This window comes from Silurus aristotelis (assembly GCF_946808225.1).
Source record: "Silurus aristotelis genome assembly, chromosome: 28".
Taxonomy (NCBI): Eukaryota; Metazoa; Chordata; class Actinopteri; order Siluriformes; family Siluridae; genus Silurus; species Silurus aristotelis.
This window is the reverse complement of record NC_139601.1, coordinates 1,752,390-1,777,654: the sequence shown is the minus strand read 5'-3', so window position 1 is coordinate 1,777,654 and position 25,265 is coordinate 1,752,390. Positions and strand designations below refer to the sequence as shown.

The 25,265-nt window shown below is 38.9% G+C and overlaps 1 protein-coding gene across 3 annotated transcripts in view; it reads left to right on the top strand.

Annotated features, from left to right (window-relative positions):
• Nucleotides 1–3,608: 3,608 nt before the first annotated feature.
• Nucleotides 3,609–25,265, top strand: part of pfkfb4a (6-phosphofructo-2-kinase/fructose-2,6-biphosphatase 4a) — a 22,059-nt gene continuing 402 nt past the window's right edge. Inside the window, exons 1-15 of one of the 3 annotated variants that reach the window (XM_083533811.1) lie at nt 6,573–9,378; nt 9,417–10,775; nt 11,839–11,955; nt 12,246–12,342; nt 12,448–12,514; nt 12,626–12,700; nt 12,802–12,858; nt 12,952–13,073; nt 13,914–14,121; nt 15,206–15,352; nt 16,114–16,218; nt 16,661–16,790; nt 20,269–20,331; nt 20,432–20,496; nt 21,696–22,475. In XM_083533811.1, coding sequence (XP_083389937.1) covers nt 10,652–10,775; nt 11,839–11,955; nt 12,246–12,342; nt 12,448–12,514; nt 12,626–12,700; nt 12,802–12,858; nt 12,952–13,073; nt 13,914–14,121; nt 15,206–15,352; nt 16,114–16,218; nt 16,661–16,790; nt 20,269–20,331; nt 20,432–20,496; nt 21,696–21,755 — 1,437 coding nt within the window. In that variant the 5' untranslated portion in view covers nt 6,573–9,378; nt 9,417–10,651 and the 3' untranslated portion in view covers nt 21,756–22,475. Of the gene's footprint in view, nt 3,757–6,572; nt 9,379–9,416; nt 10,776–11,838; nt 11,956–12,245; nt 12,343–12,447; nt 12,515–12,625; nt 12,701–12,801; nt 12,859–12,951; nt 13,074–13,913; nt 14,122–15,205; nt 15,353–16,113; nt 16,219–16,660; nt 16,791–20,268; nt 20,332–20,431; nt 20,497–21,695; nt 22,476–24,122 lie in introns of those variants that run through there. The other 2 variants (XM_083533813.1, XM_083533812.1) reach the window with 2 other exon arrangements.

The following is a 25,265-nucleotide window of genomic DNA, read 5'->3' as shown; positions in this document are numbered from 1 at the left end:
CTGTTCCACTAGATTTTCAGGCAAAAACAGTGTTAAGTACAGAGGTTTTCAATAGGGTTAAGACCAGTGCTCTATAGCAGTAGATCTTCCACTCCAACCCAAGGAATATTTGCTGAAACAGGTTTGTGTCTCCTAGTTCAAGTGAAGGGAAAATCTCATGCCACAGTCAAAGACGTCCTGTACAATGTGCACCTCCGACTTTATGGAAACTTCAGGGAAGAACCATGTACGGCTGGAAGAGTCAGGTATTCCCAATTCTTTATTTTGTCCTATAGTGTCTGTCCAACCAGAGCAAGAACTTTCGGACCCTGCACACCCGGCCACAACCTTTTTTAAAAATGTCCTTCAGGCAAGTATGTCCTGTCAGTGAAAAAACAAGAACCACAAGAAAACCAAAACAGCTTCATTCCAAGAGCTGAAACAATCTCTCAACCACACACCCATTTCTCAAGACAGTGAAGTGCATCGTTACAATTTTGTTGCTGTTTGTGTCTATGAGAGTGTGTGTGTGTGTGTGTGTGTGTGTGTGTGTGTGTACATATGTCTCTATGTGGTGTCCTAGTGTCTACACCGTTAAACATCATATTGCTTGTAAAATTCCTTGTGATTTTGATTCCTATCTCTTCTTCTTCACTACATAGTTGTCCAAACTGTAACTTACCCTCTTGTATTTCCAGGCCTTCAAAAGGACAGGGATGGGTTCAGGGAGGAGATCGTCATTGTTCTTTAATTTTTAATGAGTATTTGATTGTATCTTCTTTCTCTGAAAATGTATAAATACTTTATCACAAAGCAGCGATCTTCAATTCATCTAAATCGAATGAATACAGGATGAGAAAGGGGGATGTGGGATCCTTTGTAGGAGGACACACACACACACACACACACACACACACACACACACACACACACACACAGCTGATGTATGAGGGAATTTTCTAAATCCTGCAGCTGGACTGTCCAAGTTTCTTTCAGCTGAGCTCATGATGGTGAAATAGTTTAGTTAAACCAGCTGGAACCAGTCGAGTAGAACATAATTGGGAAATACTTGACTACTTGTTACTGTACTTAAGATTTACACTTTACTCAAGTATTTTGACTAATGTAACTATTTTTCACCAATCTCCTCATCATCATCTTCACCACCATAGTGTTCTCTTGTGGAGAAGTGCTGGCTCAGTGGTGTTGGACTTTGGTTTGGAAGGTCATGAGTTCAAGGCCCTCACCCCTCAGTTGTATAAATGAGATCATTGTAAGTGGCCGTTGGAAAAGAGAGTCTACCAAATGGCATAAATGTAAATGCCTTGTGCTGGATTTAGAGACAGAATGATGCATCTCAAACTTCTGCACCACATTTAACAAAAAGAATGTTGTGGAGTTGAGCTGAAATCTAGTTTCATTTGCATTCCTATTGTGGCCTCATTTATTGTAACTGGGTCATTAAACATCAGCCAAATTCTAGTTTTGTAAGAATTGTATGTGCTGCTAAATTTTTGGGGGTGGTAGTTCAGTCCAAAAAAGTTGGAAGGTTGTGAGGTCAAATCCCAGCACCACCCCTAACAACTGCTCAGTTGTATAAATGAGATGATTGTACGTTGCGCACGTGTGTGTGTATGCGTGTGTGTGTGTGTGTGTGTGTGTGTGTGTGTGAAAGGGGTGAAAACAGAAGTTTGTAAGGAGGTCAGAGAAAGTTCAAGCTGTTGTCATGCTATTGACCCTTCCATCTGACTCCTTTTCTTTCTTCACTGTCTTTTAAACCTGCCTTTGTTTCTCTCTCTCTCTCTCTCTCTCTCTCTCTCTCTCTCTCTCTCTCTCTCTCTCTCTCTCTCTCTCTCTCTCTCTCTCTCTCTCTCTCTCTTTCTTTCTCATAAATCTTTCTCTCACTCTCATCCTTACTTTTCCATCTTTTTTTCATCCTATCTTTTGTTTCTGTGTCACTCCACATCTCCTCTTGCAGAGTCACGCAGCTCTTCATAATTAGTGCTATTATCTTGAGCTGAGCTGATAAGACCTATCATTGTAGCTCCTGAAATAGCAGAGGCCCTGGTGGACCGTTGCAATCTTCTCAGCGCTAGGATTTTGCTTGTGTGTGTCCCCCCACACCGCACTGACCAAACGTTCTCCATCCGGCACCGGGCTGATACATGAGATTCGCTTACCTTTGTGATATTCACACTGTTTAATCCGACGTTTTTAATTCCGAAGGTGTGCCTTTATCCTCATTTAATCTGAGGTGTTTCTTAGGAACAAAGACCTGCTTCTTCAGCAGTGCATTTTGTAACACCTGCGTCTCGCTGTGCATTGAGTCATTTGTGTTTCTTCACGATGAGGTAGAATTCAGCAGATTTTTTGCAAGAACATGAACAAACAGTGGCACAGAAGTTCCTTCTTAGTTGAGGCTTGATTGTGTACAAAATCATTTTTAATTGGGGGGGTGGGGGGGTGGGGGGTTCACCTAAGGAGATGTCGGACTGTTTACTCATCCTTTGACTTTTCATTAGATTTTTTCAGCCGATTTCATCTCTACACCTGGCTATTTGAGTGGTGCAGAACCTTCTGGTGTCCGAGCTAAATTGTGTGTCTGAATGCAAAAGCACATTGATAGCTACAGGTAGGTCAAACTGTCCTTCTCAATCTCGACCAAAAGCCAGCGGGGAGCGGCATTATAATTACCTACCCTGCCACACTGGCCTAATCCAGTTAGACCTGAATGTCTGACTCGAAGGATTTGATAAAATAATAGATTTTGATTGTAATAGTAATTTTAAAAAACTCTAAATCTACTTCAAAGGTTAAACTTTCATGGTTTTGCCCCAACCTCTCTATTTTATAATGCTTAGAGAAAAATTTGATGCTTTCGAACATAAATATGACATCAAAATCCAGTCTTCCTATAACTCATGACCTTTAAGCATAAACATATCTGTTAACGAGTAATAATGTATAAAGCATCAATAATTTAATGTGATTTTAGGCTGATAATAATAATAATAATAATAATAATAATAATAATAATAATAATAATAATAATAATAATAATAATAATAGTGATAATAACAACAAGAATAATATTTATAATAAAGACACAATGAATCAAATTCTAAACACAATCAGTAAATTTTTCATGCTCAGAAAAGGTGTGCCTTTTCTTTATTTACTTTCAACCCAAAAGTGGGTGTGTAGCTTCTGGAATCACTTGCATGAGTCGAATCTTTTGAACAAGCTTGTATAAGCGAGTCGAGATGTGCATTTGTTTGAATCACAACACACACAGACACACACACACACACACACCCCAACTCTCTCTCTCTCTCTCTCTCTCTCTCTCTCTCTCTCTCTCTCTCTCTCTCTCTCTCTTACATATTTAGACATTTCATATAGTCTACAGTTACATTAACTACAATATATTATTATCTATAGATAATGAGAAAGTGGGTCATTTTTTTAATAAAATGAGTTATGTAGAAGATTTTGAGACATAATTATATCTAATTAATGACAGCCAAATTGAATAATCATCAAGATGAAAAAGACTTTTTTTAAGGACAGATTTTTTTTTATTATTTTTAAAATCTAATTTGGGATTTATTCGATTCAGGGAGTCGATTCTTTAGAATGACTCGAACAATAACAACAAAAAAAGATTCGACTCCGAGTCATTAACGCACACAACACTCAGGAAAGGCAGAGGACGGACGGTTTTAAAGATGAGGGGTGCTGCCAAGTCGAGAAACACACCAAATCGTGACAGGGCTGGTAAGAAACACACGTTTTTTATTCTAGAGCTGAAGGAGAGGGGAGAGGGGAGTCGTTTGGTATGGACGTGAACGGCGTGGTTTTTTTTTTCCTCTCTCGCGCTCCGAGGAGGAAGAAGTAAACACGAGTCCGCACGTAGGCGGTGGTGCAGCATCCAGAGCACGTCCACACACACTCACACACACACTCCGCGTCACAACACAGGGAAATAATAATGCACGTTTCATGCACTTGACCCCAGAAAGCCTCGTATGTCAGTATATGCATGCACACGTGAGTGAACGTGTTGAACGAGTGGCGTGTGTAAGGAGAAGCTGTGACTGGGTGGCGTTGCTTTGCATTGGATTTTGACTCGGACTCAGGGTGCTGTGGGTTTGTTGTTGACTGTGACCATGAATTAAATGACCTATATATATATATATATTACATGCACATGTCTAGTAGTTGTATATTATGTTACTGAATCATTGTGACCATCTGATCATCCATTTTTTTGGTTGCTATCTTCACTTTACACCATCACTGTCTGTGATTACGTGTATCCTGAGATCAATAGACCCCAGGAGATGAGGTCTAGTAGGACATGCACCTGCTGATCACTACAAAAAACAGAAAATGAACTTGACCTTTCCTTATCGCTTCGCTGCTCCTGTGTATCTTCATGCAAATAATTCTGCTTTATAATAAGATTTTGTTGATTAAATGTGGAAACCAGCAGCTTTTGAATGATTTGCATGAGACACGTGATCCACGTAACCTAATTCGAGGCGATGCATGTATGCTTTATAAGCTGTCTGTAGGGACGTTTGTGGTTTGTGATCATTCATGGAAGTGAGTCTTCAGTGTCCATGCACTTGAATCAGAGCGAACTTGTCTTGATGTTTAACAAAATAATCCGTCACCATAAACAGCTACAAAAATGAAGGTTGATATGAATTAGTTCGTTTAAATTGCAACAGGTTTGGGAAAAATAATCAGCAGTGCCTGTGATTTAATTGTCATTTAAAATCAATGGACCCCATTAGATAAGGTCTAGTAGGACATCTAGTTGGCTGATCACGGAAAAGAAAACGGGGAATGAACTTGACCTTTTATTACCTGTGCGTCTTTATTTTAATAATTCGGCTTTAAAATCAGGATTTTCCTTTTTTTTTTTTTCTGCATTGATTCTATGAAACACATCACACATCACATCATTGTTTTGTTTTGAGGTTTGTGTAGTGTTTAAGGTGTAGGAAGGGGTCTCCAGCGTCAGGGCCTTGTGACCTTGTGACGGGTCTTGAGGATGTTCTACAAAATCAACATAAACACCTAAAAAAAAACATTTATAGATTATAAATTACATTTATATCATTTGGCAGATTCTCTAATCCAGGGCGACTTCCAACCGAGCAGTTGAGGAGTAAGGGCCTTGCTCAAGGGCCCCGCACTGGCAGCTTGGTGGTGCTGGGATTTGAACTTGTGACCATCTGATCGAGAGCCTTAATTACTGAGCTCATGATGATAATGATCAGTTATGCAATTGTTTTTTTTTTTCCCATGAACTCCAAAAGGGTTCTGTGCTGAAGTTGTGCTCATGTTTAAGCAGTGTATCGTTAAAGAAAGCACACTTGATCTCAGCCTAGCGATGAGGTAAAGTACAGTTTGCGTTGTTAGAAATGGGGAAGCGATACAAACAATACTGCGATTTTCGTTATTCCGAACCCTTTCAGCACCCGATCAGCTCTTTATATAGCAGTGTGTGGTGGTGTACACTCTCATCTGCACTGTAATGTTTTCAGAAACGTGCACGTGTGTGACGTGCGTGTTGGGTTACACGTGCTAAGTGAGGCGCAGCTTAATGTTGTTTGAAGTACGCACGCTTTTCCATAACGGGCCACGCTGTTTACCCTGCAGGCCGAATCGCAGTTTTCTCCTGAGATCCAACAGCTACAGAGAGTTTGTAGGTTAGAGATTACAGGGGTATTTGGCGTGACGGAGTGCGGATTATGTCACGGCGTAGAGTGAAGGAGAAAGTGACCAGGCCTGAATATACACCCCTGTTGTACATGTCGTAAACATGCATGACTGTACCTGCCCTGTCCTGAGCTAAAGTGCTTATTACTCCAGTGTTCAGATTCATCACGTGATAAGAGGAGGCTCGGGGGAAAAACAGCAGACGGAGCTGAGGGACGGAATGGTAATGGTCATGTGACTATATTTAATTTTTAATGGTATATAATTGTAATAATGGTATATGATTAAATAAATTATTATATAGACTTTATTTATTGCGATGAAGCCGTGTTTTCTGTCATCTGTTATGATTTATTCCTTTAACACCGCAGCGCTTTTTTAATTTTTTCCTCTCATTTAATTGATAAACATTCGTTAACGTATGACGCAAGAGTTTTTACCCTTTAAGTAATTATATTCACAAGACGTCACTAGATAATGTAGATTATACAGATTATAATCTTTCATTACAGATTGTTAGTTTACATTTTATAGTGGTTATTTATTTATTTATTTATTTGCAAGCAAACAACAAAAATGAATGAAAAAAATGATGATTTTTGTCTTTGCACAAAATTGCGTTTATTTATTAAATTATAGGTTGTTGTTTTTTTTTGTTTTGTTTTTTTACAAAGAAAAATTTTTTTTTAGTTTCTGAAAGGAGGTGTTTATTTAACAAGAGCCGTAGTTTCATGATTTAATGTGAATTAAAAGTTAACATTGAAATAAAGAGAAACTACAATCTGTTGTTTTAAAATTTGCCCGAATATTTTAAACGCAATTGTTTAAAAAAAAAAAAAAAATTATATATATATATTTTAATGCATAATTTGACATTTCCACACACGCACACTATCTGACCAAAAGTATCGGGACACCCGCGTTTCCCCCCCAAACCTGTTCCTACAAAGCCGAAAGGAGATTTTTTCCTTCACTTGAACTAGGAGACACAAACCTGTGTATAAAGCCGTCTCCATGAACGTACGGTTGGTTCAGAACGGGTTGGATTGTTCAACCCTCAACCCCATTGAACACCTTTGGAATGAATGTGAACGTTGACTGCACTCCAGACCTGCTCACCTTCTCACCTACATCACTACCTGACTTTACTCACACCCTTAGAGCTGAAAGAATCTGCACAAATCTCCACAAACAGTCCAGAACTATAAAAATAAGAGTGGAGGTCATTATAACAGCACTAATAGGCGTGAATGTGGAAATTAGATGTTTAAAAAGTAATGTTGGAGTCAGGTGTCCATAACTTTCGTCCATTTAGCGTATGGTCTTTCTTGTGGGTAGTAACAAGGGTTTGTTTTTTACACTTCTATACAACACCCTTCACCTTACAGTCAGAGGAAGGAAGGTGATGTGTTCAGATTTGTGGTGAAATGTATTTCACTGCCCTTGTTTTATTGCTCTTCAGTGTTTCTTTTTTTTTTTTTTTTTTTACTGAAATCTTTTTATTTCAGCGTTTCCCCTTTTGCCTGTGGTTTTATCGTTGGCTTTTTTGGTTTCCATCTTGTTTGTGTTAATTAAATTGGTACCACCGTCGTCCGTTGAACGTGTAAGTCTCAGAGCTCAGGGTCTAATATTTTACTTCTTAATAGAAATAAATAAAACGCACACAAAGAATATCTCGAAGGTTTATTTAAACAATTCATAGCATATTGCTATTGACTGCACGTGTCTCTCAGCGCCACCTTGTGGATGTTCGGATCGATTGAACAATTTGTTTATGGGAAAGATTTTACACAGGACATGGACTGGGAAACGTTTTCAGTGGTTTTTAAGTCAGATTTCTATCACATCATTTATACTGTAGTCATAAAGCAAATCCAAAATCCGAAATAGTTTCTGGTGCAAACGATGAACAAAGAGAAAGGATTTAAGGAAGTCGATTTCGTCATATCATTTTACACACACACACACACACACACACACACACACACACACACACACACACACACACACACACACACACAAACACACCTTTGCTAAATACTAGAGCTGAATCCACAACATTCAGTGGTAAATGTATTACTTTGGGTTTATTGTGTTGTCTATTATAACGCATGGAGTTAAAAATAAAATAAAATACGAGAGCAAATTAAAAGGTGGGATTGTAAAAAGACAAGGAATCGAACGGTATTTCTAATTCTTTTTATACAGTTCAGTAGCACCAACATTTCTGAAAGATTTTTTTTTTATTGTTAAGATGCTAAATCAATGACCGTATTGTTTCATAGTGTTGAATTTTGTATACGTATATATTAATAGTAATTAACTTACCGTATTTTTCGGACTATAAGCCGCTACTTTTTTCCCACGTTTTGAATCCCGCGGCTTAAACAACGAAGCGGCTAATTTATGGATTTTTCCTGGGTTTATCCTGGTTTCACAAACTTCAAGCCAAAAAACTGAGCGACGTAACATTAGACCAATGAAATTTCCGAACGGAAACGAAAAAACGCACTTCACCTGTGTTCTGAGCTACACGGCATCGGGAGAAAACTTCCACCGATGTTGATTTTTTAACGCACGACGATGCCAAAAGATAAACTTTTGTTTCTAGAGAAATAGTTGTGAAAGGAAGGAGGAAGACAGTGAACAATGACTTTCTTGGTCGGCTACTGTTTAGATACAAGCCTTTGTAACGCGTTGAGTCTGGGTGAAGGGAGAGCTCTCTAACTCCAGTTGCAACAGAAATCATAAAAGCACAGACAGGTTTCCAAAACTCGTGCTTTTTCATTTTTCTTGGCAACAGCGTTATGGGTTAGTCAAAGAAACTTAGAAATGAGCATCAGAAAATAATAAGGACATATTCCTCGGTCTTGCACACATGCAGTAATAGCGGAAAAAATGCGGCGGCAGGCTATTCCCAAAATACTGCTCTGCTCTTAAAGGAGCCACAACATATTTCACCCGTTACACCGTGTAACAGACACTTTCTTTCGTTAAAGCCTGTGTAAAGTTCATTAGTTTCAGTGTAGGGCTTATACACAGGTGCGGCTTATTTATGTTTACAATAAAAATCTTTGTCAAATTCAGTGGGTGCGGCTTATATATGGGTGTGCTTTATAGTCCGGAAATTACGGTATGCTAAAATATGCATAAAAAATAAACAGGATAAATACCATTTCAACGTCGAAATTAGTTCGGACTACGTAATCACATTGTTTTAACATCTTAATGGAGTAAATATCCAGCAAGTCGCGCCTGTGGCCGTGTGGAACTGCGTAATGTGGCCTTTGTGCTTCTTGCATTTCAAACCCCTGAGGTTTCATCTTAAGGTTTTGCTGCAGGATCAGACTCATCATCTCAAAATTCTGATGGTCATCTTAACACTTTTGCCTTATTATCTTAGTGTTCTGACTTGGTTCAGTTTGAAATTTCTGAGAAGTCTGAATTTATTGACTTTGTACATGAACAAGATGATGAGGCATAAATCTGAACTCGGACTTAAATTATGAAAAAATTCTGTCTCTTAAATGTCCGACTTATTATCAGAAAATCCTCACCTATCAAAATTATATTCTCGTCTCAAATTTTTGACATATAAACATTGCGACTTCGGACATTTCAAACCTTTTTTATTTTTTACATTGTTGAAAATCCCAAAATTCTGCCGTAGCTATGATCTAGATTTACAATCTTTAAATTCAAAGGCTTGATCTCAAATGTCTGATTTATATAAGGTTTTTAAATACCAGAAATCTAATATATCTCAAAAGGTGTCATACTTAAAAAAATTTTTTTTTTAGCTTTCACTCTTTTGCATTATCTTGTGTTTCTATTGTGTATTTTTGTGGTCTTCAGGCAAATCAGTATATTCAGAGCAAGTCATTAATGTGTGTTAGAATCCGCATATTTGCAGAATTGGTGAACATGAGGTACTTTGTTTATTGATTCTGAAGGGGTGATTTGTAAAAAAAGAATAAATGTGTGAGGAGAATTGATGTTCAGATGTTTGAGGTCGTTCCCGTGTTAAAAGGTCATGAGCAGGCCAAAGCCTGAATCAGTAATAAATCACAAAAAAAAAAAATAGAGATGGATTTGTTGCACCATCATTACTTTATTCAATTGGAAAGAACCTAGGTATTCAAAGACAATACAATAATAGTGGTACAGTAAAAAGTTGGAAAATAAGAAAAGACGTTACAGAGGACGCAGAAGATTCGGTCTGAACTTTTCTTTTGTGTGACATTTTTGTTAATAATTTATTTTTTATTATTATATTAATTAACCATGATAATCCAGGTTTAATAACAAAGTCCAAACCACATGTCCAACATGTTGACTTATTATCTTGGATTTATTCTGACTTTATATTTTTTTTACTTTATTATTCTTTGTGTGTGTTTTGTTTTTTAATCAAAAATGTGCTTTTGTACCTTTTTTTTTAGTAATAAAATAGCTGCACGGTTTAAAATAAGGTATAGGAATAACATACAGACATCAGATAAAATAATGATAAATCTGAAAGGTAAGAAGAAGAAATAAACAGATAATCATGAAGGAAAAAAACGAAGATAGAACTCATCCTTTTCTTCTTTTATCAGCTGTATACGGTATTATTACGGTACCATACGGTACAGTAGAATTTGCGCCTCTATTAGAGACACGACGGTATTCCTCCGGCTGCGGTTCCGCTCACACGACCCTCTTCCTGCTTTGGGTCTGGGGGATGAATCCTGGCTCGGGTTCAGCTCTGGTCTCTTCCTGGGGCACAGGGCTGGTTTTTTTTTTTACATCGTGACTGGGTTGTAAACGATCAGTCCGAACCAATCATGTTGCCCTGGGTTTAGCTTCCCCCCCCCCCCCCCCCCCCGGAACACGCCTCGGACGCGTGATAGCAGTCAGTAGATCTCACACCCGCATACACACAAGGAAAAGAGGCACAATGGACACCACGACGGATGACTTCTGTCCGACACCGTCCAGAGAACTCACCCAGAACCCGCTGAAGAAAATATGGATGCCCTGCAAAAACGGACTCCCAGAGAAGCCCATCTTTCAGAGGAAGGGTATGTAGGATGCGCTCGCAAATCCTCGGCCATTTCACCTCCCTGAGTTCTCGGGCTTGCGCACACTGCGGTACAGTACGGTACAGGATTCACACTCGCGAACTAGACAGTACGCACTTGACGAACGCAGCCGATTGAACCCGCGTCACCATGGAAACCCTTTAATACTAGTTTTGCGCACTGTTTAGTGCGCTAGTGCGGATTGCAGATTAGCAAGGTGGTGAAACAATTGTTGTTTTTTTGGTGGTTTTTTTAGGTTTATTTTACGACATTAAACACGAATTAGTGTTTATGTATTATTTATTGTTGCTTTAAAAAAAATTAAATAAACCTTTTTATGTGAAGTTGGCTTTATTTGTTAATAAAAACATAAAACGAAAGGAAGTCTAACCCTAAAGCTAGTCTGTAAACATGCTCCTTTGCTAATGTCATGTCAAACATTTTCTACCAAACTGCAGAAGGTAAAAAGTTGTATTTGAGTAGATGATTTATAATTTGTCGATAATAATGCAAAAAAAAATTGTCAAATTTTTTTCATTATTGTAATATATGAAACACGTGTGTGTGTGTGTGTGTGTGTGTGTGTGTGTGTGTGTGTGTGTGTGTGTGTGAGATGATCCTCAGTCATGCTGGTTCTCTGTCTTTCAGAAATCTGTTGATGTTTTGAGGAAAATGGAATAATCCATTAAACATTTCTCAAAATCTTTGTAACCGATTTCGAGGTTGTTTTTCCATCAAACCTGCACATTTGCACTGATATTTCACAACCTTCAGACATCACTGTGTGACCGTCTTGTGCAATCTTTTTTTTCCCCGCATGACCCCTGATCTACTGATTCAAGACGCTGCTCGAGATCGAGAAGACGTTGGCTGTGTCGCTATCAGCTCGGTTATTACAACGTTATTTACAGCTGTAATAAACGCTCAGAACGCCGGGTTCGAAAAGCATTTTGCAATCAAAAAGCAGTCCTTCTGCACCATGAATACTGTTCAACAAATCAGTATCTCTCGCTTTCTTTCTATTTCATTCATGACCTAATGATCTTTTTTTTTGTCTTTTCAGTATGCATGACCAACTGTCCCACTTTAATCGTCACAGTCGGCCTCCCAGCTCGGGGGAAGACCTACATCTCCAAAAAACTCACTCGCTACCTCAACTGGATCGGCGTTCCAACAAAAGGTACGCGACAGACACGTCCTGACACGTCAAGAAATTGTAATCGCCAGATATTCAAAGCAGGAACATTTTTTTTAAACCAATCACGAATATCATCAATCGATATTTTCCTGCTGAAATAAACGTTTCTTAGTATCAAATGCTTTAGTGGCAATGCGTTACTTTTTATAGCATCACTACACTAAAATAAAAAAATGGTTTAATTATAAATACATAATATTCAGAGGCAGTTTATCAAGTCACAGTAAATCAGGAAGTGTGGTTTTTTTTCTCATCCTTTTGCTCTCGTGCAGAATTTAACGTCGGGCAGTACAGACGCAAGTGTGTGAAGATCTATAAATCGTTCGAGTTCTTCCGCCCGGACAACGAGGAAGGACTGAAAATTAGGAAGTATGTGCAAGCAGGTGTCTTGTAGATAGAATTGCTTGTTAAAGTAATCATGTCCTTGTATTGCAAGCAATGCGTTTTAAGCAACCCGACTTTTTGTTTTCTCAGGCAGTGCGCATCGGCAGCTCTTAACGACGTTCATCGGTATCTCACTGAGGACGGGGGACAAGTGGCGGTGAGTGAGAATGGATTTGTATTGATTTGTTCCTGATCGTCGTGTGCTCTTTACACGGCACTCTGTCTCATATTGTGCATGCGGTTTTATCTCATGGTTCTCCTCCTGCAGGTATTCGATGCGACGAATACCACGAGAGACCGGAGAGAGACCATTGTTCGATTCGCTGAACAGAACGGATTTAAGGTTTGAGCTTATAAAAAAAACCCCACACCCGATTCTGCTTCTATTTAAAATGTAAGATTATCTGCTTTATATTTTTCTTTTAAGCATCTTTTCCCTCTCAGGTTTTCTTTGTGGAGTCTGTATGTGAAGACCCTGACGTTATCGCTGAAAATATTGTCGTAAGTGTCCTCAGTGTGCATTAAACAGTCACGTTTTCTGTTTTTTTTTTTTTTTTTCCTCCCACTTACTCATCATTTTTTTTTCCTTCTCAGCAAGTGAAGCTCGGCAGCCCGGACTACATAGACTGTAACACCGAGCAGGCCGTGGAGGACTTTGTGAAGAGGATCAAATGCTATGAGAACACCTACCAGCCTCTGGACGAGGTCCTGGACAGGTACAGGAAAGAAAAACTTTATAGAGTTACAGCATTGTTTTTTTTTTTTTTTTTTTTTTTAAAGGCTGCGAAACAATATATGCAAATTATGCACCATGCACAGTAGAAGTGGAACAATTGCTGCATTGTTACATCTCAATAGGTGACACAAGCTCACGTGCATATGTAAAGACTCTGGAAGAACACAGATTAGAATACAAATGGACCATGTTCGTTTGCATATACATTATAATGTTCATTGCCATTGAAAGAGTTTAAGAGTTTAAGAACAAATCTGTGGGACAGATACATAAAAAAAAAAGGCCATTGGTTTTTCTGCTGCATGTGTCTGATTAGATTGATCAGACTTTTCCTCGAATCAAAATTATTTTCAATTAAATAAAATAAAAAAGAAAATTAATACTCAAAAATGACTCGTATAATCACTTTTCTAGAAACAGTGCGGTTTGATAAGTTGATATTCACGAGGCATTTCTGCTTAGATTGGGAATATGGCGATTATAATAACAGTATTGTGATATCTGATGCCACGGTATTACTTTTTGTAAGATTGAGAATGTAATTTATGAAATAATTTTTTGTCCATTAAACACATTTTTCTGGACTGTGAAAAAACGTCTACCCCTTTGAGAAACGTGTTAAATGTTGAACATCTTATTTAGATTTATATTTGTATAACTTTCGCCATGAACATAGAAACCTGATGATAATTCATGATAATTAATCTTGTGATGCAAGTATTTCTGTGATGCAAATCCGTGCCAGACTTTGCTGTATATCTGAATATAAACAGACGACTCTAAAGTTAAAGTGACTCATTCTCTCGCTCTGTTGTTTAAGAGAGTTGTCCTTCATTAAGATCATCGATGTGGGTCGAAGGTACCTGGTAAACCGAGTCCAGGATCATATCCAGAGCCGAATCGTGTATTACCTCATGAACATCCACATCACACCGCGCTCCATCTACCTGTGTCGGCACGGCGAGAGCGAACTCAACGTCAAAGGGCGGATCGGAGGCGACTCGGGTCTCACCACCAGGGGGAAGGAGGTGAGGGGTAGCAGAGATCAGTGAACTGTTCTCACTTCAATGGTGATTCTGGTGAAACATTCTGTACAGAATCAAGTTTATTTTTTAATTATTAATCAGAAAATCATCAAACTATGATTATGATATTGATTATGATATTGATTATGAACTATGATTAGGATATTGATTATGATATTGATTATGAACTATGATTATGATATTGATTATGATATTGATTATGAACTATGATTATGATATTGATTATGAACTATGATCAGGATATTGATTATGAACTATGATTATGATATTGATTATGATATTGATTATGAACTATGATTATGATATTGATTATGATATTGATTATGAACTATGATTATGATATTGATTATGAACTATGATCAGGATATTGATTATGAACTATGATTATGATATTGATTATAAACTATGATTATGATATTGATTATGATATTGATTATGAACTATGATTTGGATATTGATTATGAACTATGATTTGGATATTGATTGATATTGATTATGAACTATGATTATGATATTGATTATAAACTATGATTATGATATTGATTATAAACTATGATTATGATATTGATTATGATATTGATTATAAACTATGATTATGATATTGATTATAAACTATGATTATGATATTGATTATGATATTGATTATAAACTATGATTATGATATTGATTATAAACTATGATTATGATATTGATTATGATATTGATTATGAACTATGATTATGATATTGATTATGATATTGATTATGAACTATGATTAGGATATTGATTATGATATTGATTATGAACTATGATTAGGATATTGATTATGAACTATGATTATGATATTGATTATAAACTATGATTATATTGATTATGAACTATGATTATGATATTGATTATGATATTGATTATGAACTATGATTATGATATTGATTATGATATTGATTATGAACTATGATTATGATATTGATTATGATATTGATTATGAACTATGATTATGATATTGATTATAAACTATGATTATGATATTGATTATGAACTATAATTAGGATATTAATAAGGTATTTACAATGTTGCTCTCTTTCAGTTTGCTCGCTTTTTGAAACAGTTCCTCCACTCACAAGACATCAGTGATCTCAAGGTGTGGACAAGTCAGATGAAGAGAACGATTCAGACTGCCGAGGCTCTGGGCGTGCCGTACGAACAGTGGAAGGCTCTCAATGAGATCGATGCTGTGAGTCAGGGGGGAAAAACTCTTCATTCTCATCATTCAGGTTCAAAAATAATCTCACAGATGTGGCTTTCGGTGCAGGGCTTTCAGTTTAATGGATTCTCTAGTGTTTTATATCCAGCTTCAAGAATTTCTCTTCAAAGAAGGACATTTTGACAATTCCACATATCAATGGAGTGAAGGAATGAAGACATTTGTTAGTCTGCTGAAATAAGTAGAACAAATCTTTAGAAAATGTAATATTAAATGTAAAGCGCGCACACACACACACACACACACACACACACATACACACACACACACACACACACACACACACACACACACACACACACACATACACTATTATTTATGCCATTTTAATTGATTACTCAATATAATCAATATAATAAAATGTATTGCATTAATTAGATTTTTGTTTCTATTTTGTGTTTATAAAATATTAATATTATTATTTATAAAATATTATTATTGTTATTTTTAAAATAAAATATTATTATTATTTTATATATTATTTAACCAAGCGGCATTTTATTCCAAATTGTTTTAAAAATGTAAAATTTTAAATTGTCACAAATATATAATAATAATAATAATAATAATAATAATAATAATACTAAACTGCATTAATAAAAGAAACGACAAACAAGTTTTGCGTTTTTCCCCCATAACTGTGTTGCTTAAAAGCCCGAGCCCGAGCGTGTTTTGTGTTTTCTTTTTTTAATCCCCCGTATGTTGATGTTTTATTGTTCCTGTGTGTCCAGGGTGTGTGCGAGGAGCTGATGTATGAGGAGATTCAGCAGAAGCTTCCTCTGGAGTTTGCGCTGCGTGACCAGGACAAGTATCGCTACAGATATCCCAAAGGAGAGGTGAGAGACACTTGGGGTGTTACAGCACGAAGGGATGTTCCTTAATTAACCCGTGTTCTCATCGCAGACTCGGTTATTTATAGCCTCACTTTGTGTTTGTTTGCATGCGAGAACGAGAAAGAGAGAGAGAGAGAGAGAGAGAGAGAGAGCCAGAGGGTTGAAGGGTAACCAGGCTACTAATAATTACACACAGGATAATCTTCCTGCGAGACAGGATAAGCCGCGATAAACAAACCCATTAGGATTTGCTGAGGACGGCATGAGGTTGTTTTTATGGATGATAAAAGTTGGGAGTGTGCGAGAGAGAAATCTTTATCTCCTTTGTTTAGATTGTCGAGGTCCATGTTCCTTCCTTTCAGTGATTCTGCAGTTTTTTTAATATTCACAGTGTGTTTCTGAATAGTTCTATTCAGCTGACCTGTTGTGTCGCCTCTGATTTAAGTCTTACGAAGATCTGGTGCAGCGGCTCGAACCCGTCATCATGGAGCTGGAGCGGCAGGAGAACATCCTGGTCATCTGCCACCAAGCGGTCATGCGCTGTCTGCTGGCTTACTTCCTAGATAAATCAGCGGGTAAGAGCGCAGGCAGCTTTCCTTATAGGAGTTATTTGTTATTGTTTTTTCCGTGAATTGTGGTGTAATAGGGTCTTCAACCCAGCCATTAGGGGGGCACAAGCCAGTGTACTCTTAGTGCCGGTCCCAAGCCCGGGTAAATGGGGAGGGTTGCGTTAGGAAGGGCATCCAGCGTAAAACATGTGCCAAATCAAATATGCGGATCACAAATGAGAATTTCATACCGGATCGGTCGAGGCCCGGGTTAACAACGACCGCCACAGGTATCGTTAGCCGACAGGGTACCGGTGGAAATTGGGCTACTGTTGGCCGAAGGAGGAGAAGGAGGAGAAGGAGAGGAGGAAGGCGTCTACAGAGACGGCAGGAAAAGGAGCAGTGTAGGAGAGTAGAGGTTCGGGTTGGTACTTTAAATGTTGGTACTATGACGGGTAAAGGGAGAGAGATAGCTGATATGATGGAGAGGAGAAAGGTAGATGTGTTGTGTGTTCAGGAGACCAAGTGGAAAGGGAGTAAGGCCAGGAACATTGGAGGTGGGTTTAAACTGTTTTATCATGGTGTGGATGGAAAGAGAAATGGTGTAGGGGTGATTCTGAAGGAAGCGTACAGTAAGAGTGTAGTGGAGGTGAAGAGAGTTTCTGATAGGGTGATGATCGTGAAGGTGGAAGTTGAAGGGATGATGATAAATGTCATCAGTGCCTATGCTCCACAAGTTGGCTGTGAGATGGAGGAGAAAGAAAGATTCTGGAGTGAATTAGATGAAGTGGTAGATGGTGTACCTAGGAAAGAACGATTGGTGATTGGGGCAGACTTTAATGGGCATGTAGGTGAAGGGAACAGAGGTGATGAGGAGGTGATGGGTAGGTATGGTTTTAAGGAGAGGAATGTGGAAGGGCAGATGGTGGTAGATTTTGCTAAAAGGATGGAAATGGCAGTGGTGAACACGTATTTTAAGAAGAAGGAGGATCATAGGGTGACGTATAAGAGTGGAGGAAGGTGCACACAGGTGGATTATCTTCTGTGTAGGAGATGCAGCCTGAAGGAGATTGGAGACTGTAAGGTGTTGGCGGGGGACAGTGTAGCTAGACAGCATCGGATGGTGGTCTGTAGGATGGTTTTGGAGGCGAAGAAGAAGAGGAGGAAAGTAAGGTTTGAAAGAAGAATAAGATGGTGGAAACTGAAGGAGGAAGAGTGTAGTGTGAGGTTCAGGGAAGAGGTCAGACAGGGGCTTGGTGGTGGTGAAGAGGTGCCGGATGATTGGGCAACTACTGCAGGAGTGATGAGGGAGGCAGCTAGAAAAGTACTTGGTGTGACATCTGGAAATAGAAAGCAAGACAAGGAGACGTGGTGGTGGAATGAGGAAGTGCAGGAGAGCATTAGGGGAAAGAGATTGGCAAAACAGAAGTGGGATCGACAGAGTGATGAGAAGAGTAGGCAGGAGTACAAGGAGATGCGGCAGCAGGTTAAAAGGGATGTGGCGAAAGCCAAGGAAAAGGCATATGAGGAACTGTATAAGAGGTTGGACACTAAGGAAGGAGAAAAGGATTTATACCGATTGGCCAAGCAGAGGGACCGAGCTGGGAAGGATGTACTGCAAGTTAGAGCAATAAAGGATGGAGAGGGAAATGTGTTGACTAGTGAGGAGAGTGTGTTGAGAAGATGGAGGGAGTATTTTGAGCAGCTGATGAATGAGGAAAATCAGAGAGAGAGAAGGTTGGAGGATGTGGAGTTGGTGAAGCAGGATGTAGATAGGATTAGTAAGGAGGAAGTGAGAGCAGCGATTAAGAGGATGAAGAATGGAAAGTCGGTTGGACCAGATGACATACCGGTAGAAGCGTGGAGATGTTTAGGAGAGATGGCAGTGGAGTTTTTAACCAGATTGTTTAACAGGATTCTGAAAGGGGAGAGGATGCCTGAGGAATGGAGAAGGAGTGTGCTGGTACCGATCTTTAAGCATAAGGGAGATGTGCAGACCTGCAGTAACTACAGGGGAATTAAGTTGATCAGTCACACCATGAAGTTATGGGAAAGAGTAGTGGAAGCCAGGCTGAGAGAAGAGGTGACCATCTGTGAGCAACAGTATGGTTTCATGCCGAGGAAGAGCACCACAGATGCCTTATTTGCTTTGAGGATGTTGATGGAGAAGTATAGAGAAGGACAGAAGGAGCTGCATTGTGTATTTGTGGATTTAGAGAAAGCGTACGACAGGGTGCCGAGAGAGGAGTTGTGGTATTGTATGAGGAAGTCAGGTGTGTCAGAGAAGTATGTGAGGGTGGTGCAGGACATGTATGAGGACAGTGTGACGGCAGTAAAGTGTGCAGTAGGTACGACAGACTGGTTCAGGGTGAAGGTTGGACTGCATCAAGGATCGGCCCTGAGCCCTTTCCTGTTTGCAGTGGTGATGGACAGGTTGACGGACGAGGTCAGACAGGAGTCTCCCTGGACTATGATGTTTGCAGATGATATTGTGATTTGTGGTGAGAGTAGAGAGCAGGTTGAGAAGAGCCTGAAAAGGTGGAGATATGCGCTGGAGAGAAGGGGAATGAAAGTCAGTAGGAGTAAGACAGAGTACATGTGTGTGAATGAGAGGGAGGGCAGTGGAGTGATGCAGTTGCAGGGAGAAGAGGTGGAGAAGGTGGAGGAGTTCAGGTACCTGGGGTCAACAGTGCAAAGTAATGGAGAGTGTGTTAGGGAAGTAAAGAAAAGAGTGCAGGCAGGGTGGAGTGGGTGGAGAAGAGTGACAGGAGTGATTTGTGATAGAAGAGTATCTGCAAGAATGAAAGGGAAAGTTTATAGGACTGTGGTGAGACCTGCGATGTTGTATGGATTAGAGACAGTGGCATTGAGTAAAAAACAGGAGGTGGAGCTGGAGGTAGCGGAGCTGAAGATGTTGAGGTTTTCGTTGGGAGTGACGAGGATGGACAAGATTAGAAATGAGTTTATTAGAGGGACAGCACATGTAGGATGTTTTGGTGACAAGGTGAGGGAGGCGAGATTGAGATGGTTTGGACATGTGCAGAGAAGGGACATGAATTATATTGGTAGAAAAATGCTGAAGATGGAGCCACCAGGTAGGAGGAAAAGAGGAAGGCCAAGGAGGAGGTTCATGGATGTGGTGAGGGAAGACATGCAGGTAGTTGGTGTAAAAGAGGCAGATATAGAGGACAGGGTGGTATGGAGACGGATGATCCGCTGTGGCGACCCCTAATGGGAGCAGCCGAAAGAAGAAGAAGAAGAAGAAGAAGTGGTGTAATAGGGTCTTCCTCGTATCGCTTCATTCAATGATTGTTCATGTTTTGCCGTCTGGTGACAATTTGCCCTAAAAATGATAAAAAACACTTTTTTTTTTTTTTATCATAAATTAATACACCTCAATAACACTGTGCTCAATATTCGAATCCAGCTGTATTGTTTATGATAATAATATTTAGACATATAATTTATTCTACCATTTAATGATCCTGTTTGTTTTTTTAAACAGAGGAGCTGCCGTACCTGAAGTGCCCCTTACACACAGTGCTGAAGCTCACACCAGTGGCTTACGGTAACGCACCCCCTTATCGCTTTATCGTCTGCCTTTCTTTCTGTCTGTACAACATTAGTATGTAAATGTGATTGGATGACTGCATGTCTTCCTTCTGCAGGCTGTAAAGTGGAGTCCATCTATCTGAAAGTGGAAGCGGTGAACACCCACAGAGAAAGACCAGAGGTAACACACATGTCAATACAATACTTGGCAAACACTATATCTTGGCAAAGTCCTTTTTTATTTTTTATTCATTTTTTATGTTTGAACATCACACTGTGGAGTGGTAACGATGTTGATTGGGTCACGTGCTCAGCTAAAGGTCAACGTTAGCATGACATGTCAACATAGCGAAGGGTTTAATCCACTCACGGGTGTGTGACTGTCGTGGGTTTACATGTGAATGTCCTGGAGTTTGCGATTGGGGATCAGTATCAGACTCGAATTCTCTTTATTTACTGCATTAATTAAGAATAATTAAAAGCCTTAATGAACAACTATTAACTGATGACTGGTCGTATGCTAATAACTGCATATGCAAATGTGACGTATATTCAATTACATCTCTGAAAATAAAGCTAAGTGATATCAGCGTCATTTAAATACACCATAAATATATATTGATAGAGTTCAATCATAATTAGAGCTAAATTATCAATTAATATTCATCAGTTCATTTAAATAAAATGCAGTATAGTGTCTAAAAACCGTCTAATTCAACTTCTATTTATATTTCAGCCGTATTGTATAACTTATATAAACGAAACACAACGTAAATAAATAATAAAAGCACAATATAAATATACCAAATATATAAGAAAAATTAAAAAATTTCTATTTACATTTAAGTGCATAAAAAAAAATATGCAGTGCCCTGTAAATAAATCAAGCAAATTTAACTACATTATATTATTAAAGATTATAATAATATAAGCTTTGTTCATACTGGTGGTCAGATTTGTATTATTATTATTATTATTATTATTATTATTATTATTATTATTATTATTTATTGGAAAAAAAAAGTGTTTCAGAATGTCCATGAATTTCAGCATTACTGCACCATGTGAATTTTTGAGACTAATGGAAATAAAAAAAAAAAAGATAAATGTTTTTAAATATAATAAATGATAGTTTATTTTTAATTTTTTTATTATTCCCTCAACTTCCATACCACACAAATTACTCACTTCCATTTTTACATTCAAAGCTTCCTCATCCTGGCTTTCTTGTTCTGCAGAACCATTCTGTGTGTGTGTGTGTGTGTGTGTGTGTGTGTGTGTGTGTATGTGTCGTGGATTGGACATCACCAGGCCATTACCACGCCTCTCTCGCTGTATTTACTCGCTGTGTGATGTGCTTTCTGTGTTTGTGTTGAACAGAATGTAGATGTGACGCGGATGCCAGAGGAGGCCTTGCTAACAGTGCCAGCTCATCAGTGACAGACCGCGTGCACACACACACACACACACACACACACACACACACACACACACACACACATGGGGCAATTTATATATTTTATTGGAATATTGGAATCATTGGATTATCGGATAAAGCAGTGATAATAATAATATAATCATAATCGCTCCTCCTGTGATCCGACACTAAGGAAAATATTGTGACCTCATCAAACCTCATGTCAGGATGTGTGTGACTGTTTACAACCAGACCGTAGTCTATAAACCGTTTAGTTATTGTAGCGAAATGTAAAGGTGTAAAATAGTTATTAACTAATCATAAATGTTTATGTAAACTTACCCTACAGTATGTGTTGCGCTGTAATGCAGTGGGAATAAAAAAAAGAGAAGCAGTGAACGCCAGCGATCTTTAACGCACAAAGACCTTTCTGAGCTAAGCTACTTTCGCACCTTGACACTCCGATTGGGTCGATTTGTCTTATTTATGTGGAATGTTCTCTTTCTGGAATGTATATGTTGAAAGAATATCTGCTTTACTGTGGCAACGCAAGTCCCGTTTTAATCACACTGGGTAACAAAGAGCCAAATTGAATCATCGGTGGTGGTGGTTGGGGGGGGGGGGGTGATTTTATTTTTAAAACGTGAAAATCTCCGTTCTGATGGGGACGTGATTTTATATGCTATTTATACAGTGGTGATGATGATGTCTAAATGAAATGCTAATAAAATGTGTTTAATAGACCTTGAAGCCCATTTGTATTCATACATTTTAAGAATTAGATACAATTCAATACCTTTTTTTTAATGTTTACACTTTATGGATAAAGGGTTCAGGACACTAAAACTAATCATAGAGCTTTTTGAACATCGCATTCCACATTTAGTCTCCATTTGCTCTAATAATAATCTCCACTCTTCTGGGAAGATGTTCCACTAGACCTTGGAGTATTGTTGTGGAGATTTATTCAGCCACAAGTTCCTTAGTAAAGCTTGTCAGGTGCTGGTGTAGGGTGCAGTCAGAGTTCCAATTGATCCATAATCTCTTCAATATGGTTGAGGCCAGAGATCTATAGCAGGCCAATAATGATCTTCCACATGTTCCAACCCATGTAGAGCATATCTTCATGGAGATTGCTTTGTGCACAGGGGCATTGGTGGAACATCATGCTGGAACAGGTTTGGATTTGGGTTCTCGTTAAAAAATTTCACTCTGCCGCTTATAAACACACCCTATTCAGTCGTGTGTCTCCAACCTCGTGGTATCAGTTTGAGGAAGAACCTCATACGGGTAGTAAAATTAGGTGTATTTGTGATTGAGGAGTAACTTTTGCTATGATTCTATTAGACTCAGTTCTGTTTTTTAAGCAGGTTTAAAGGTATTAGTCATGTAATCACATCTGCATTGACCAGCATGAGCTCAGAGTATATGTAAGAATACGCTTGTGATAAAAACATGGACTTTCTTCCACAACTTTGCCCTTTAACACTCGTTTGTTGGATGAACGCTTCTGTCTTTAACTTCACTAAGCACGGAAATACTGACCTATCGGGGATATACATAGTATCTCACAGAAGTGAGTGCACCCCTCACATTTCAGCAACCATTTCAGCATTTCTTCTTAAAGGGCAATACTGAAGAAATACAGTAGTCAATGTGCAGCTTGGAACCATGTCCTGTGGTCTGATGAGACTAAGAGAAACTTGTATGGCTCAGATGATGTCTACAATTAAACATGGTGGTGGTAGCATCATGGTCTGGGGCTGCACGAGTGCTGCTGGTACTGAGGAGCTGCGATTCATTGAGGGAAAACATGGACTCCAACATCTACTGTGACATTCTGAAGTTTTCCAACAAAATAACGACCACAAAAACGCAGCCAAATGTACGACTTCTTTGCTGAGTGGTAGTATGTCTCCAGACCTCCACCCTATTGAGCACCTGTGGTGCATCCTCAAGTGGAAAGTGGAGAAGCGCCCGCAGCTTCGTGATGTCATTATGGAGGACTAAAGGAGGATCCCAGCAACAACCTGTGCAGCTCTGGTGAATTCTACACCCAGGAGGATTAAGGCAGTGATAAATATCTATGGTGCTCACACAAAATATTCACACTTTGGACAGTTTTGACGTGTTTACTTAGGGTGTACTTACTTTTGTTGCCATTATTTAGACAATGTTGAGTTATTTTCAGAGGACAGCTGCACAAGCTGCACACTGACTACTCTAAACTTTTGTTTCTACAGTGGAGTTTCTTGAGAAGATTTACTGAAATGGGAGATATATTGGATTTGTTTGTTTGTTTTGTTTAGTTTTTTATAGTTTCGTATACCTCAGTAATCACCAATCACAATGATATATTTTCTGTTTTCTATGTATTTTTTTCTCCTCAGAATGTAAACGTGCATCGGACCACGGAGGACGCCCTGTGCACTGTCCCACCTCACCTCTGACCTCATCTGTTCGGCCCTTCTCTCCTGTGCGTCACCTCACCCTTTCTACAGGAGTCCCCTGTCCTCCAGGCATCGCGTCCCAACAGGACCCTGAGTTTCGCGTAATGGAGACGTCATTTCTCCCCCTGGGGTTCAGAGTCTAGACTTTACACTCTGATAATAAAGTAATGTTCATTAGATATGAGCCGATCACCGGTTCCCTAAAACATCAGTTCTGGGATTGTTAATGAGATTTGCTTTTGTTCCTCTAGAACCGATCGAATCAATTCGCACAGTTATGTCGTTAAGAAAAGGGGCGTGGCCTCTGACTACAGGAGCGTCTCAGCAGCGGCTTTTAAACAACAATCTTTATGTACTGCGTGTGGAGTGTGTGATTTACTGTAGATGTGAATTTTAGAGCATTTGAGTAGAGCGAAAGCGAAAGGGAATCGGGTTTGGTTCACTCCTAAAGCAAACTTTAACAGTAAGCGCCATTTTTGTGCGCTACACGTTTTTTTTTTTACAGCAGAAAACCCATCAATACACGTGGCCTGGTTGGGTCTAGACTACATTTGGGGTAGAGGGAGGTGTTTTTTTGTAAACACATTAACAGTTATATATATATAATATATATATATATTATCAGGTTTTATCAGGTTGTCTGTGAGTATCATTGCAGGCCGAACAGGACAAACATTTTCCAACCAGATTGACAACAAATAAATTCGATTGCATGTAGACCAAAGCGTGTTCACTGTACAGCTGATTTCATTTTTACTAGTTGACTGTATGTGGATTTATTTCGACAATAGTTTTTACGGGTTTCTCTGCAGCAATCACATGATAACGAATCGTGCTTTATGACGTCACACGGCGCTACACGCTCTCAAACCTGGGGAGAAACAAAACTTGTTTGTTTTTTTTTGGTTTTGGGGACGTGTACACATGTTAAACGCAACAATGCAAATTAAATTATATCGGGATGGGATTATATTTACGCGTAAATTGTGTGTGTGTGTGTGGGTGGTTCCTGAGGTTGAGTCAAACCGACATTTTAATTCGTATCTCTCTGTTACTTTGAGGGAAGGATGACAACTTTGTTTT